The 14,122-nt window shown below is 44.8% G+C and overlaps 1 protein-coding gene across 13 annotated transcripts in view; it reads left to right on the forward strand.

Annotated features, from left to right (window-relative positions):
- The window catches only part of RASGRF1 (Ras protein specific guanine nucleotide releasing factor 1), a 123,110-nt gene extending 110,382 nt beyond the window's left edge, over nt 1–12,728 (forward strand). For 6 of the 13 annotated variants that reach the window (XM_055277532.2, XM_055277529.2, XM_063638633.1 and 3 more), the window contains 3 exons: nt 200–317; nt 1,682–1,750; nt 6,269–6,504. In XM_055277532.2, the coding sequence (XP_055133507.2) occupies nt 200–317; nt 1,682–1,750; nt 6,269–6,367 (286 nt within the window). In that variant the 3' untranslated portion in view covers nt 6,368–6,504. Of the gene's footprint in view, nt 1–199; nt 318–1,681; nt 1,751–6,268; nt 6,506–11,390 lie in introns of those variants that run through there. The other 7 variants (XM_055277526.2, XM_055277531.2, XM_063638635.1 and 4 more) reach the window with 3 other exon arrangements.
- Nucleotides 12,729–14,122: the final 1,394 nt, after the last annotated feature.

The following is a 14,122-nucleotide window of genomic DNA, read 5'->3' on the forward strand; positions in this document are numbered from 1 at the left end:
ACCCCAGAGGACTGGCCCTGAGACCCAGCTGACAGTCCTAGGCGTGTAGAATAGTCAGTCCCAGAGTGTAGTGTGATTCTTGGTGACTGCAAGTCCCTTTGCCTCTAGCAAAGCAAAAGGTGCATGCGGGATGTTCTGTTCTTGGTAGACGTTACTTTTTTTAAATGAAAAACTTTTGTTAATGCCGTTTGCTTCCAAGTTGTGACCCACCCTGTGTCCCTTACCTGGGGATGTACCTCACCGACCTGGCCTTCATCGAGGAGGGGACGCCCAATTACACGGAAGACGGCCTGGTCAACTTCTCCAAGATGAGGATGGTGCGTTCCCCCCAGCCAGGCAGGGGAAGGGGGGCGTCAAAGCCCAGATGATTCAACCTGGGGCCCACCCGCACTCTGCCCCGCAAGGCCCAACCTGCTGCATAGGGTGCCCCCATTTGGGAGCCTGGGTTCAGCTTCCCCAATGAGAGCCATCACTATCATTGATGAGCAGTTAGAATCTGGCAGGCCCTGAGCCATGCTTTCGCCGGCGTTTCCTCCTCTAGTCCTGACAGTTTGAGAGGTGGCTGCTCTTCTTATTCTGCACCTTTCAGATGAGCAGACTGAGGCTGAGTGAGATCAAGTGAGAGCCCAAGGTCACCCCACAAGTAAAGGGCAGAGCCAGGTCTGGAGCCCGGGTCCAGGTGACTCCAAAGCCCCACACTGTTATTCACACCCATCCGCATTGTTCATATTGACGCTTGATGCGGACAAAGTAAAACCACTTACACAGCACCTCCTAAAAGAATAAGTTTCCAGTTTTCCCAGAAAAATCTAGAACCTGGGATAAGGGCTGAGGAGACTTCTCCCATCAGAAACAGGATTCTAACCGTCTCCTTCTCCCCTCTCACTTCAACCAGAAAGCCTCTACTTGCACCGGTTTTATATAATGGGCCTCGACATTAGATTTTTGTCGGATGGAAAGGGTTTTTTCAGGCACCATCGTGAAGAGCGAAAGCCCCTTTTCATCGTGTCTTGTGCACAGCAGGCGCGAAGGAAGTGGCAGATGCCTTTAACTTTTGCTGGAGTCGTGGGGTTTTGTTTTAGTGCTGTTAGGTAGCTTATGCCACTAATTAAAGGAGATTTTTTTCTTCTCTCAGTCACATAACGTAATTTACCTACAGAGTCTTGACAAGTCTTGGAAGCAGATTTCTGCTTTAAAAAAAAAGAAAAGCAAAGAACATGAGGCCGGGTGTGGTCGCTCACACCTATGATCCCAGCACTTTGGGAGCTGAGGCGGGTGGATCACTTGAGGTCAGAAGTTCGAGACCAGCCTGGCCAACATGGTGAAACCCCAACTCTACTAAAAGTACAAAAATTAGCCGGGCATGGTGGCATGCACCTGTAATCCCACCTACTCAGGAGGCTGAGGCAGGAGGATAACTTGAACCCAGGAGATAGAGGTTGCACTGAGCCAAGATCACGCCACTGCACTCCAGCCTGGGCGACAGAGTGAGACTCTATCTCAAAAAATAAAAATAAAAACAAACACACATGATGTCTCCGTGGGACCTTCCAGTAGGAAACATGTATGGAATTAAGAGGCTGACTTCAGATTTAGCTGTTGATGCCCCTTCAGTTCTGCAAAGTTGGGGGTGGAACTAGGAGAGCAAACCGCATTCTGAAACTCTCTTTCCTCGCCACAGATATCCCATATTATCCGAGAGATTCGCCAGTTTCAACAAACTGCCTACAAAATAGAGCACCAAGCAAAGGTAAGCTGTGCCTTTTCTTGGTCACTTGCATGCTTTCACAGTGGCTCTGTCTAGGCCACCTTCCACCCTGTCCCCTCCATACCCGTCCACTTTCCCTTCCAGAATTCTCTTGGGCCCAGCTCAAATGCCATCCCTGTAAGGAAGGCTTCTTTAGTCCCTATTTCTTCAAATTTGGCCTGTGTTCATCTTGTGACTCTTGTCTGATTTTACCTGCCATAGGATGGTTTATATTCATGTCTAATCTCCCCCAGGGCAAGACAGGCAGAGTTGATAACATCTGTTTCTGAAAGGTACTATGCTTACAAGTTACAAAATCCGCAGATATCATGAGTGCATGGTGAAAGTCCCCCAGCCACCTAGTTCCCCTTCCAAAGGCAACATTTCCACCCGTTTCTTATGTCTAGGTCCACAGGCAGTCCATAAACACAAGCCAACTTTGCATATACCATTCTCTAGCATACTATACACTGCTCAGTATCATTCCTTCTTTTCCTTCATAATATATCTTGGAGATCATTCCCTATTAAAATAGAAGCATCCTCATTCTTTCTTACAGCTGCAGAGAAATCTATTTATTTAGCCAATCCTCTGTATTGATGGACATTCAGGTTGTTTTGATCTTTTGCTGCTACAGACAAGGCACAAAGAAATACTTTGTACATCCAGAAACAGGCAGGGAGGGCCATAGGGTATGGATCCCAGGGTCAGTGCTGCTCTGAGGGCCTAGAGAGCCTTACTGGAGGAGGAGAATCCTGGAAGAGTTTTCCTGGTTGGGGTGGACATGTCTGTCTTGCAGAGAGACAGGCTTCTGCAAGGCTAAGTACAGTGACACCACCACCACCACCACCACCACCACCACCACCAAATGGCTGAGGGCAAAGAGTAGCATCGGACCTGCCAGAAACAGATGGAACTGGTGGGATCCTAAAAGGATCGGGGACTTTGTCCGTAGGACCATAGGAAGCCCTGAAAGGAGGTTATATAATTGGACTAGTTTGCATTTTTAAAAGATTGCAAGGCCATGTAAGAGAATGGTTGGTCTGAAAAAAAAATAGTCTCAGCTAGCCAAAAAGAAAAAAAAAATGTTTAATAAAAAAGAATGGTTGGCATGTTAGTCTCATTACATTATTCAAAGCCTGTGCTGTAGGCCCCATTTTACAGATAAAATAACAGATTTGCTAACCCAGACTCTTGGGCTCCCAGTCCTATGACTTTTGTTTTCTTTTTTTTTTTTTTTTTTTTTTTTTTGAGACAGAGTCTCACTCTGTGGCCAGGCTGGAGTGCAGTGGTACAATCTTGGCTTGCTGCAACCTCCACCTCCTAGGTTCAAGCAATTCTTTTGTCTCAGCCTCCCGCATAGCTGGGATCTGGGACTTCGTCCTTAGGACCATGGGAAGCCCTGAAAGGAGGTTATATAATTGGACTAGTTTGCATTTTTGAAAGATTGCAAGGCCATGTAAGAGAATGGCTGGTCTGGCACGCCACTATGCCCCAATAATTTTTGTATTTTTAGTAGAGACGGAGTTTCACCATATTGGTCAGGCTGGTCTCAAACTCCTGACCTCAGGTGATCCACTCACCTCAGCCTCCCAAAGTGTTGGGATTACAGGCATGAGCCACCACGCCCAGCCTCCAATCCTATGACCTTTCTTCTCTGCCCAGAGATATAGCATCTTAACCTCCTAGTGTGCAGTTCACAAAAACATCCAGCTCCAGACACACCCTCAAGCACACTAGAAAATCAAGCTTTTATTGTTTTTCCCTTCTAATGTCCTTTGTGATCGATGCGTTTTTGAGAATGTGTCTATTTTTTGCCATGTTCTGAGAACTCATGATCTGCTTTATAGCGGATAGCCATATCAAAGGAGAAAAATCGGTGGACTAACTACAGTTAGTTAAACTGGCCACTTTTGCTTCGCTTTCCGTTCATTCTCTCACTCCACAAATATTCACCGAGCAAGTCCTACGTGCCACGGACTATAGTAGGCTCTTGGCTCAGCAGGGAACAAAACAGATAAACTCTTGGCCCTCACGAGCTTGCGTTCTAGAGGGAGACAGACTAAGAGACAAAAAATATAATATGACAGATGATTATTACAACCATGGAAGAAATGAAGCAGGGGAGAGGAATGGGAGGTTGGGAAAGGAATAGGGCGCCATAGAATCCTAGAATTTTCTTTTCTTTTTTGTTTTTTTTTTTTTTGAGACAGAGTCTTACTCTGTCACCCAGACTGCAGTGCAATGGCGCGATCTCAGCTCACTGCAACCTCTGCCTCCCGGGTTCAAGCGATTCTCCTGCCTCAGCCTCCTGAGTAGCTGGGACTACAGGTGTGCGCCACCACGCCCGGCTAATTTTTGTACTTTTAGTAGAAACGAGGTTTCACCACGTTGGTCAGGCTGGTCTCAAACTCCTGACCTCGTGATCCGCCCGCCTCAGCCTTCCAAAGTGCTGGGATTACAGGCGTGACCTAGGATTTTCAATGTTGGACAAAACAGAAATAAAGGGCATCATGAGCCACAATATCACCTATGTTATGCATCAAAGTGTTTCACTCTAATCAGGGGGGACCAACAGACAATTTCAGAATATGGGACATTCTGAGAGACAACTGCTCTGTAACTCAGCGGTGTGCTAGTAAATGTTAAACTGGTCTTGGAGGTAGAGGATTGAGTCTTGATGTGTAGCATTTGCTGTTGAAGAGAAAAACGATTGGAACACTTGTTAAAAATGGTAAAATTGGAACACTTGTTTAAAATAGTAGGTTTATTCAAACCTAATGCAATAGAGGCCAAGACTGTTTCTTGGGGGACAGAGATTGAACTCAACTGCAAATACAACAGGGACAGGTGGGGATTTGTAGTCAATGGGCCAAGAAAGGGGGTCAGTGGATGGAAAATTACTAAGAGGAGATAGCAAGAGTAGGAGAATTCTTGCTAAACTGGCCTAACAAGGTTTTTATTAAAGTCAGGCCAAGGACTTCAGATATCAGGGGTGGAGAATGAAGAATTTGAGCAGATATCAAGGTGGGGGGATTCTTGCTAAAGGCCAGCCAAATTTGAAGCCTAGGCATGAAGAGGGCTCAGAGGAGCCTGTTAGGTGATGCCGACAGGGCCACTTTCAAACCACCACCTGGACATCACTGAAAGCAGAGTTGGGAACAGAGGCTAAAAATTGGCACGTGCAGGCTGGCATGAGCCAGCTGCAACACACTGCTGCATATACTCTTCAAAAATATCAATGTCTTTTAGCAATAAAATATTTTCAATTAAAAATATATATATTGGCTGCGAGTAGTGGTTGATGCCTGTAATCCCAGCACTTCAAGAGACTGAGGCGGGAGGATCACTTGAGTTTAGGAGTTTGAAGTGAGCCTGGGCAATATAGGGAGGTCAGAGATCCTATCTCTAGCAAAAATCATAATAATAAGTAGCTGGGCATGGTGGTGCGTGCCTGTAGTCCCATCTGCTCAGGAGTCTGAGGCAGGAGGATCACTTGAGCCCAGGAGTTCAAGGCTGTAGTAAGCTATAATTGTACCACTGCACACTAGCCTGGGCAACAGAGTGAAGCTTTGTGTCTAAAAATAAAATATACACACACACACACACACACACACACACACATACATATATCAATGTCATGAAAAATAAAAAAGACTAAAACACACAGGCTGGGCTCAGTGGTGAGCTTTTAATCCTAGCACTGTGAGAGGCAGAGGGAGGAGGCTACTTGAGTTTGGGAGTTCAAGATCAGCAACATAGTGAGACCCTGTCTCTATAATGAAAAAAAATTTTTTTCAAAAAAAAATAATAAAATAAGACTAAATCATATGACATCTAAATGCAATGTGTGAATGTTGATTAGATCTGCGATTTAAAAAAACAGCTATAAAGATTATTTTATTCATTAAAACTTGAAGAAATTTGAATCTGATCTGTACATGAGCTAATTTTATTTTATTGATATTAAATGTCCTAGGTATAAAGACGTTACGGTTATGTAAGAGAATGTCTGTGTTCTTAGGAGATGCATGGCTGAAGTATTCAGTGGGGGAAACACTACACTATTTACCTTCAAATGGTTCAGCCCTCAGAAAAAGGATTATACATATATGTTGTATGCATAGTTTTTATATTTTTTAAATAAAAAGTTGGCAGGAAAACAGACAACAGTAAAAGCATTTACCATGGAAAAACAGATATAAATACTGGAAGAAATATGTAAAACAGGACTATCCACTAGAAATATAATGCAAGCTACATATGTAACTTTAAGTATCCTACAGGGCCACATTTTTTAACTTATTTTTATTTATTTATATATTTATTTATTTATTTATTTTAGTTTTTTGAAACAGGATCTCACCCTGTCACCCAGGCTGGAGTGCTGTGGTGTGATCTTGGCTCACTGTAGCCTCGACCTCTTGAGGTTCAAGCGATCCTCCTACCTCACCCTCCCGAATAGCTGGGACTGCAGGCGTTCACCATTACACCCAACTAATTCTTTCATATTTTTTGTAGAAACAGGGTTCTGCCATGTTGTCCAGCCTGGTCTCAAACTCCTGGCCTCAAGTGATCTGCCTGCCTCGGCCTCCCAAAGTTCTGGGATTACAGGAATGAGCCACTGCACCTGGCCTGTTTTTGGTTTGTTTGTTTGAGGCAGGGTCTCACTCTGTCACCCAGGCTGGAATGCAGTGACACAATCATAGCTTACTGCAACCTCGACTTTCCCGGCTTAAGGTATGACCTCACCCAGCTAATTTTTTATTTTTTTATAGAGACAGGGTCTGCCCATGTTGAACTCCTGCGCTCAAGTGATCCTCTCGTCTTGGTCTCCCAAAGAGCTGGGATTACAGGTTTAAGCCACCATTCCCAGCCCCTTTTTTTAAAAAAAGCAAAAAGAAATAGGTAAAATTAACTATAATAATATATTTTATTTAATACAAAATATCTAAATAATTATCAGCTCAGCATGTAATCAATTTAAAAATTGACTGAGATATTTTACTTTATTTTATTCATACTAAACTTTCAAAAATCCAGTGTGTATTTTACACATCACATCTTAATTCAGATGAGCCCTGTTTCAAGTGCTCAGTAGCTACATGTGGCTAATGGCTGCTGCACTGGATTTGGGGGGCTCTGTAAGAACTGAAAATGGCTACCTCTAGAGAGCCAGACCTGGTGGCTGATAAGGGGAAACAGAGGATTGCTGGTTTTCATTATGAACCGTTTAATGCTACTTGGCTTTTTTAATTACACAAAATAAGGTATAAATTAATTTTATATCTAAAATAAGATATAAATCAACTTTAAAATAAAAAGAAATAAAAATACAATTTAAAAATAAATAGTCCCGGGCCTGGCACGGTAGCTCTCAACTGTAATCCCAGCAATTTGGGAGGCCAAGGCAGGAGAATTGCTTGAGGCCAGGAGTTTGAGACCAGCCTAGGCAACAGAGTAAAGGCTCCCAACTCTACAAAAAGATTAAAAAAAATAAAAACATTAGCCAGGCATGGTGGCTCATGCCTGTAGTCCCAGCTACTCAGGAGGCTAAGGCAGAAAGATCACTTGAGTGCAGGAGGTCGAGGCTACAGTGAGCTGTGATCATGCCACTGCACTGCAGCCTGGGCAACAGAGTGAGATCCTGACTCTATTAAAAAAAAAAAAAATTTAAGTCCTCATGGTCTGGTAGGGAAGCTTTGAGTTTTGGGGCATGGCTCTTAGAGGATAAACACATAGTGATTTTAATAACAAGATCAAACATTGAATCCATCAGCTTAAAGCACTAAGCGAATCAGGCCCAAGCCGCTGGGGGTTCAGAATGGCTCCTTGGCCAATTAACAGCAGCAAGCCAGAGCCTGCTCAGCATCTCTGGGGCTCCTCCCTCTGCCTTATTCAACACCAACCAGCCTCCACCCAGCCCACTCTCACATCCTTCTCTCAGTTGACCAGGGAACACCTGGGTTCAAATCCTGGCAAAGACACTCACCAGCCGTGTTACCTTCTGCCTCAACTGTAACATGAGATTCTCTTATTTTATTTTTGAGATGGAGTTTCACTCTGTCACCCAGCCTGGAGTGCAGTGGTGCGATCTCGGCTCACTGCAACTTCTGCCTCCCGGGTTCAAGGGATTCTCCAGCCTCAGCCTCCCAAGTAGCTGTGATTACAGGTGCCTGCCACCATGACCAACTAATGTTTGTATTTTTAGTAGAGATGGGGTTTCACCACATTGGCCAGGCTAGTCTCAAACTCCTGACCTCAAGTGATCCACCTGCTTTGGCCTCCCAAAGTGCTGGGATTACAGACATAAGCCACTGTGCCCGGCTGGTAACATGAGATTCTTATACCAGTGTGGGATGGGTTGTTTTTGATGATTAAATATGACAACCTTTGTAAAAGGACTTTATAAAAAGCATTGCTGTCTGATGCAAGAACTCATGCATACATGAGTAACAGTTGGTTTCTGGTCTCCATGAATGGGTGAGGAGATTTTGAGGGCCTGGTGAGGGGGTCTAATGTGGCTAAAGAGGGGGGTTGTTGGCAACTGCAGGGCTAGAGCCCCTGCTTTGGGGGCAAGAACTTCAGGGAAAGAGCAGAGGGATTTAAAGGCAGTGGGTCTCCAGTGTCCATGTGCATCCGAATCATGCTCACCAAAAAGAGTGAGTTGTACTGTTTGTACCTTTTTTTAAGTAAAATGATACTCAATCCTTGACAAGCCTACTCTGCTGACAGTGTTGGCCGTTGTAGTAAGAAACCCATGATCCTTCTCCTAGGGATTTATGCTTTAAAAACTTAGTTGAGGCAAAAGGCTATATTCTAGAAGATCTTGCAACATTTATTTTATATATAAAATATCAAAAAACCTGAAAACGGCCGGGCGCGCTGGCTCATGCTTGTAATCCCAGCACTTTGGGAGGCCGAGGAGGGTGGATCACCTGAGGTCAGGAGTTTTCGACCAGCCTGGCCAACATGGTGAAACCTAATAGTATAAGTGAAAGCATACCAAGTGCTATCCATTCCGTAGGTACAACTATGGAAAAGTACTTTTGTATTTTAAGAACTAGACGATCACACAAAAAAATGAAAACAGTTATTTTAGAGTGGTGAGATTATGGGCTTCTGTTTTTCTCCAAAAATGTATTTTATATTGTCACACCCTTTATTCTACAATAAAAAAATTAAGATAAAAGTATCAACATAACTCAGCAGTATTTGAGGGTCTGTGTTTGTGTGTTCATCCAGCCTGGGAACCACAGAGTTGCCATGTGGATCACACAGGGCTCATCCAGAAGGCACCGTGGTCACATTGGGCCCTGGAAAGTCTCAGAAGTTACCAAGAAAATTTCAGGGTTTTCTTCCATCTCCTGCTTTTGTCACCTTAAACTTTGATGTGCAATACAAATAAATATTACTGGACAGGGCCAGTGGCTCATGCCTATGATCCCAGCACTTTGGGAGGCCGAAGCAGGTGGATCACCTGAGGTCAGAAGTTCGAGACCAGCCTGGCCAACATGGTGAAACCCTGTCTCTACTAATAATACAAAAATTAGCCAAGCATGGTGACGCATGCCTGTAATATCAGCTACTCGGGAGGCTGAGGCAGAAGAATCACTTGAACTCGGGAGGCGGAGGTTGTAGTGAGCCAAGATGGCACCACTGTACTCCAGCCTGGGCGACAAGAGTGAAACTCCCCCTCAAAAAATAAAAATAAATAAATATTACTGCTCCTCAGACTTCTTTCATTAACAGCTTTACAATGGTGGTATATGCTGCCAGTCTCCCTCGAAAGTACGATGTTTTAGGAAAATTAGCCTGACTTAGCCAAGTCAGGTCAAGAGTTCGACACCAGCCTGGCCAACATGACAAAACCCCGTCTCTACTAAAATTGATCCTGCACATGCTCACTATGGAGGAAACTAATCAGTTTGCTGATCCCCAGGGGGCTTGGGAGGTAGAGATTCATGCATTCTACAAAAGACTGTTCACATGACACTACTATCTAGGTCATAAAATCGCCATGTCTTTATCAGTGGGTGTAGGTTAAACCAGACTGTGATATCTAAAGTCATCTTCCTAGAAGTGCTGGAAATGAGCTGCTAATCAGACACAGTAATCACTTTATCTGTGACTATTAATCAGCATAGCAGACAGCTGGTTCCCACCTTTATAGCAGCAGAGTCAATTAGCCAAGACAAAAGCAGCAGACTTTATTTTTCTCAAGCAGCCATCAAAAGATTCCCAAACATATAATAAGAAAATTTGGCCAGGCACGGTGGCTCGCACCTGTAATCCCAGCATTTCAGGAGGCCAAGGCAGGTGGATCACTTGAGGCCGGGAATTCAAGACCAGCCTGGCCAACATGGCAAAACACTGTCTCTACTAAAAATACAAAAATTAGCCAGGCATGGTAGTGCATGCCTGGGATCCCGACTACTCAGGAGGCTGAGACAGAACAATCGCTTGAACCCGGGAGGCAGAGGTTGCAGTGAGCCCAGATTGCACCACTGCACTCCAGACTGGGTGACAGAGCAAGATGCTGTCTCAAAAAAAGAAAATTTTTTTCTTTCTGCTCTGGATTTATGTAGCGGGGAAAAATGTGCCTTTAGTTCCAGACAACTGACAAGTAAATAAGTCTTGGAAAGATACTTTTTGGAGCAGGGGGCTGCCCGTGAGGTTAGAGCTCAGATCTCTCATTGCACATTTAATGCGCAGGCATTCAGCAAAATGCTTCAGAGCAGGAGTGGGGTGGGGAGAGAGGAGAAGACAGGATAACCTAACTCATGTGAGTGCATCTTTCTGATTTTCCACTCTTAAGATTTCTCCCCAGGGTGAGAAAAAGGGAGGCTCTTCTCTCACACAGCCTCCATTTCCACTTGCCTCTCTTGGAGTGAATCTCTCACAGTACCATGTAATCCTAGTGTTTAAATATATTTTGCCCCAACATTTTATTATAAAACTTTTTATTTTATTTTATTTTATTTTATTTTATTTTATTTTATTTTAAGACAAGGTCTGTACCCAAGCTGGGGTACAGTGGTGTGAACACAGCTCACTGCTGCCTTGACCTCCTGGGCTCAAGTGATCCTGCTGCCTCAGCCTCGCATGTAACTGGAACCACAGGTGCACACCACAATACCCAGCTACTTTTTTGATTTTTTGTAGAAACAGGGTCTCACTTTGTTGCCCAAGCTGGTTTCAAACTCCTGGGCTCAAGCGATCCTCCTGCCTCAGCCTCCCAAAGTGCTGGGATTAGAGGCATGAGCCACCATGCCCAGCCTTATGAAACTTTTCAAATATACAGAAACACTGACAGAATTGTGACAGATGGATCAAACATACAGAAACACTGGCAGAATTGTGAACACATATATCCGCCACCTAGTTTCTACAATTGACTTTTTTTACTTTTGTACCAACCTTAATATTATGACAATATTAAATAATAATCCTAAAACAATACTTACGTTGACTACTTAAAACTTATGTCAAGATAGAACACTACTGAATGCATTTTTGCCTCATATGCCCACTTGACTCTCCCCAGTAAGAGGCCTGGGCCCTAGGAGATAAAGGGCATCCACAATCAGTACTATGGAGGTCCCACAACCCTCCCATTCCCATTTCTCTTTTCTTTTCTCAGGTAACGCAATATTTACTGGACCAATCTTTTGTAATGGATGAAGAAAGCCTCTACGAGTCTTCTCTCCGAATAGAACCAAAACTCCCCACCTGAAGCTGTGCCCATCCCAGACCCAGCAGCTCCCGGGGACACATGCTAGATGATACTGTATATATTCGTTTGGTTTCACTGGATCTTCTTCTTCAGTATGTGCTTCTCCAAGAATACAAATCGTCCTTGTTCTTAGATTCCTGTAGAACCGGAATATGACTTTCTGCACCGTTTCAGACTTCACCCACCCGTCCCTCCCCTCGTCTCCTGCAGTGCCTGTTTCTTTTAAACAGCTGTACTCTTGGTCCCTCTTCCCTAGACTCCTCACTCTTCTCAGAGGGGAAACAGTACCCTTGCATACAAGAATCTCAGACTCCAGTCCTGCTTCCGTCCCTCCCCAGCCCAGGCTCCTGGGTTGAGGTGGCCACCCAGGCATCCTCCCAGCATGTTCCATGTAGTTGTTATAACCGGGTGGGGGGTGGGGGGTGGGGGGCGGCGGGAGGGGGAAACCATACCCTGAAGTCCAGTCATTGACAAATCTTCCCGCTGGTGGTGATGTCAATTTCCAAAGCAGCTTCTCCAGCCAAAATCGCAGGTCTCAAAACTCCCCATGTGTCTCTCAGTAACCTGGACGGAAGGGAGTCCTCTCTGCTCAGAACCACACCCCTCGTACCAATGCTGCCATCTCGTTCAGGCCCCACGTCGCTCCTTGCTCTAGGATTAACACCAGATAGCATGAATAGCAGTCTCAATACAACTGGATGAGGCCCTAGACTTCCCGAGGAAACGGAGTCACAAACACCAAGCCACGTCGACTCTTGCCGACCACTGGCCCAGCATCCACTGAAAGTCGGGAACACAAAAATGTCACTTTTCCTCTTTAAGCCGCCTAACGGTCACTACAAGCTTACATTGAGATGCTCTAAGTCTGTATACCTTGTGATAATTAGTACCACACTGTAGAATTAGGAAATCAATAACCAAGTGTTTTTATTGCATATACTGTAGTCCTGTCTAAATGCCTTCTAGCAGGAATATAGTAATGTAGTGCTTATTCTGTGAATATTACCATGTATTTTTTACACTGTACAGTATAGAAAACACAGGTTAACTCCGAAGTGGCAGGCATGCTCCACTACAACAGACAGACAACTTTTGCTGTAAGCAATACCTAGTGGTATGAGAATTCTATTTCAAGTCCTAAAATATTTCAACTTACAGCTTGTTTGGAAAAAAATTTCCATTTTTGTAAAAATATATGTTTCCTGATTACCTCTTGCTAATAAATCTATTCTATCTCAGGGTGAACACCGAGTTTTGGTGGGTTTCATTCGTTCAGTCAAGGAATATTTGATGAGCACTTGCTCCTTACCCAGCCCAGGCTGGGACCGGAGATCCAGAGTGTCAAGGACACCATCCCTGCTTTTTAGGCACCAACAGTTTGATGGGGAAGACTGTTTCAGTTGCCTATTGCACCAAGAACAAGCCACTCCAAAACATAATGGCTTAAAACCATTTTTGTTACCTTTCACAGTTCTATGGGTTGACTGGGTCCAGCTGTCAGTTCTTATTTGGAGTCTCTCATGAAGTTTCAGTCACACAGCAACTGGGACTGGAGTCATCTGAAGGCTCAGCTGGACCAGGTGGTGCTCTAGTTGGTGCACCAAGATGGTGCTGTCACATGGCTGGATGTTGATGTCTGCTGGGCCGCACTGGGGCTGTTCATGGGATCATCCACACGTGGCCTCTCTATGTGGCTTGGGCTCCTCACAGTCTGGCAGCTGGGTTCCAAGACTGTTCCAGCAGCCTCAGGCAGAAGCTGCAAGGCTGCCCAGATGCCATCCTGCCCAGACGCGTCCTCACTGTCACCCAGGAAGGGAAGCCCCGGAACACCACCCTCAGTCACAGGCATGGGGCCCACCGCAAGGCACAACCCACTCCAGAGCTCCCAAGGCCGCCTCCCCTGCGACCTGCAGCCAGCTGGCTCCATATCTGCTTTTCTGTTTCCTCCAGGCATTTTCATCCTAGCCCTACTTTATGCTGGGATCTGAGGGGGATAGCAAGCGGAGAAAGAAGGGATCTAGAGGGAGAAGTTTCTAGATCCTTCTTTTGACTGCCAGATGGTTTTGATTGCCAGCTTTACCTGCTTCATGAGCTCAGCCAAGTCACTTAACCTCTCAGAGCTTCAGTATTCTCATCTGAAAAATGGGGATGAAAATGGTATCTCATTACAGAGTAGAATTAAATGAATTATTATAATTAATGGTATTAAGTACCATTAAACAGTTAATGGTAGAGAAGGAAGAGTGTGTTTTGAGGTGCCAATGAAGTAGTATAAGACAAGCTGCTTTGTTAACCAAGACATCAGCTGTTACTCCTGGCACCAAAAGCCATCCTGGGGTTCCATGGGTCAGGGGCCTTGATACCAAAGCAAACTTGGGTCCACCTGCCGACACAGCAAAGCCAAGCACTGACATTGGGATTGCAGCGAGAGAAAGTGAGGCATTTATTGCAAGGGCACCAAGCAAGATGAATCATGCCGCTCATGCTTAACACCTGAAGTTAAGTCTTTACCCTACCTGATGGCTTACAGGTAAGAGTTTTTAAAGTTGGGATGGCAGGGGTTACAGGCAAGGTCATAAATCAACACACAGAGGCTGTACATTGGTTGATGTATAAAGGTGGGACATCTTGAGCAGGGT

This window comes from Symphalangus syndactylus, chromosome 5, assembly GCF_028878055.3.
Source record: "Symphalangus syndactylus isolate Jambi chromosome 5, NHGRI_mSymSyn1-v2.1_pri, whole genome shotgun sequence".
Taxonomy (NCBI): Eukaryota; Metazoa; Chordata; class Mammalia; order Primates; family Hylobatidae; genus Symphalangus; species Symphalangus syndactylus.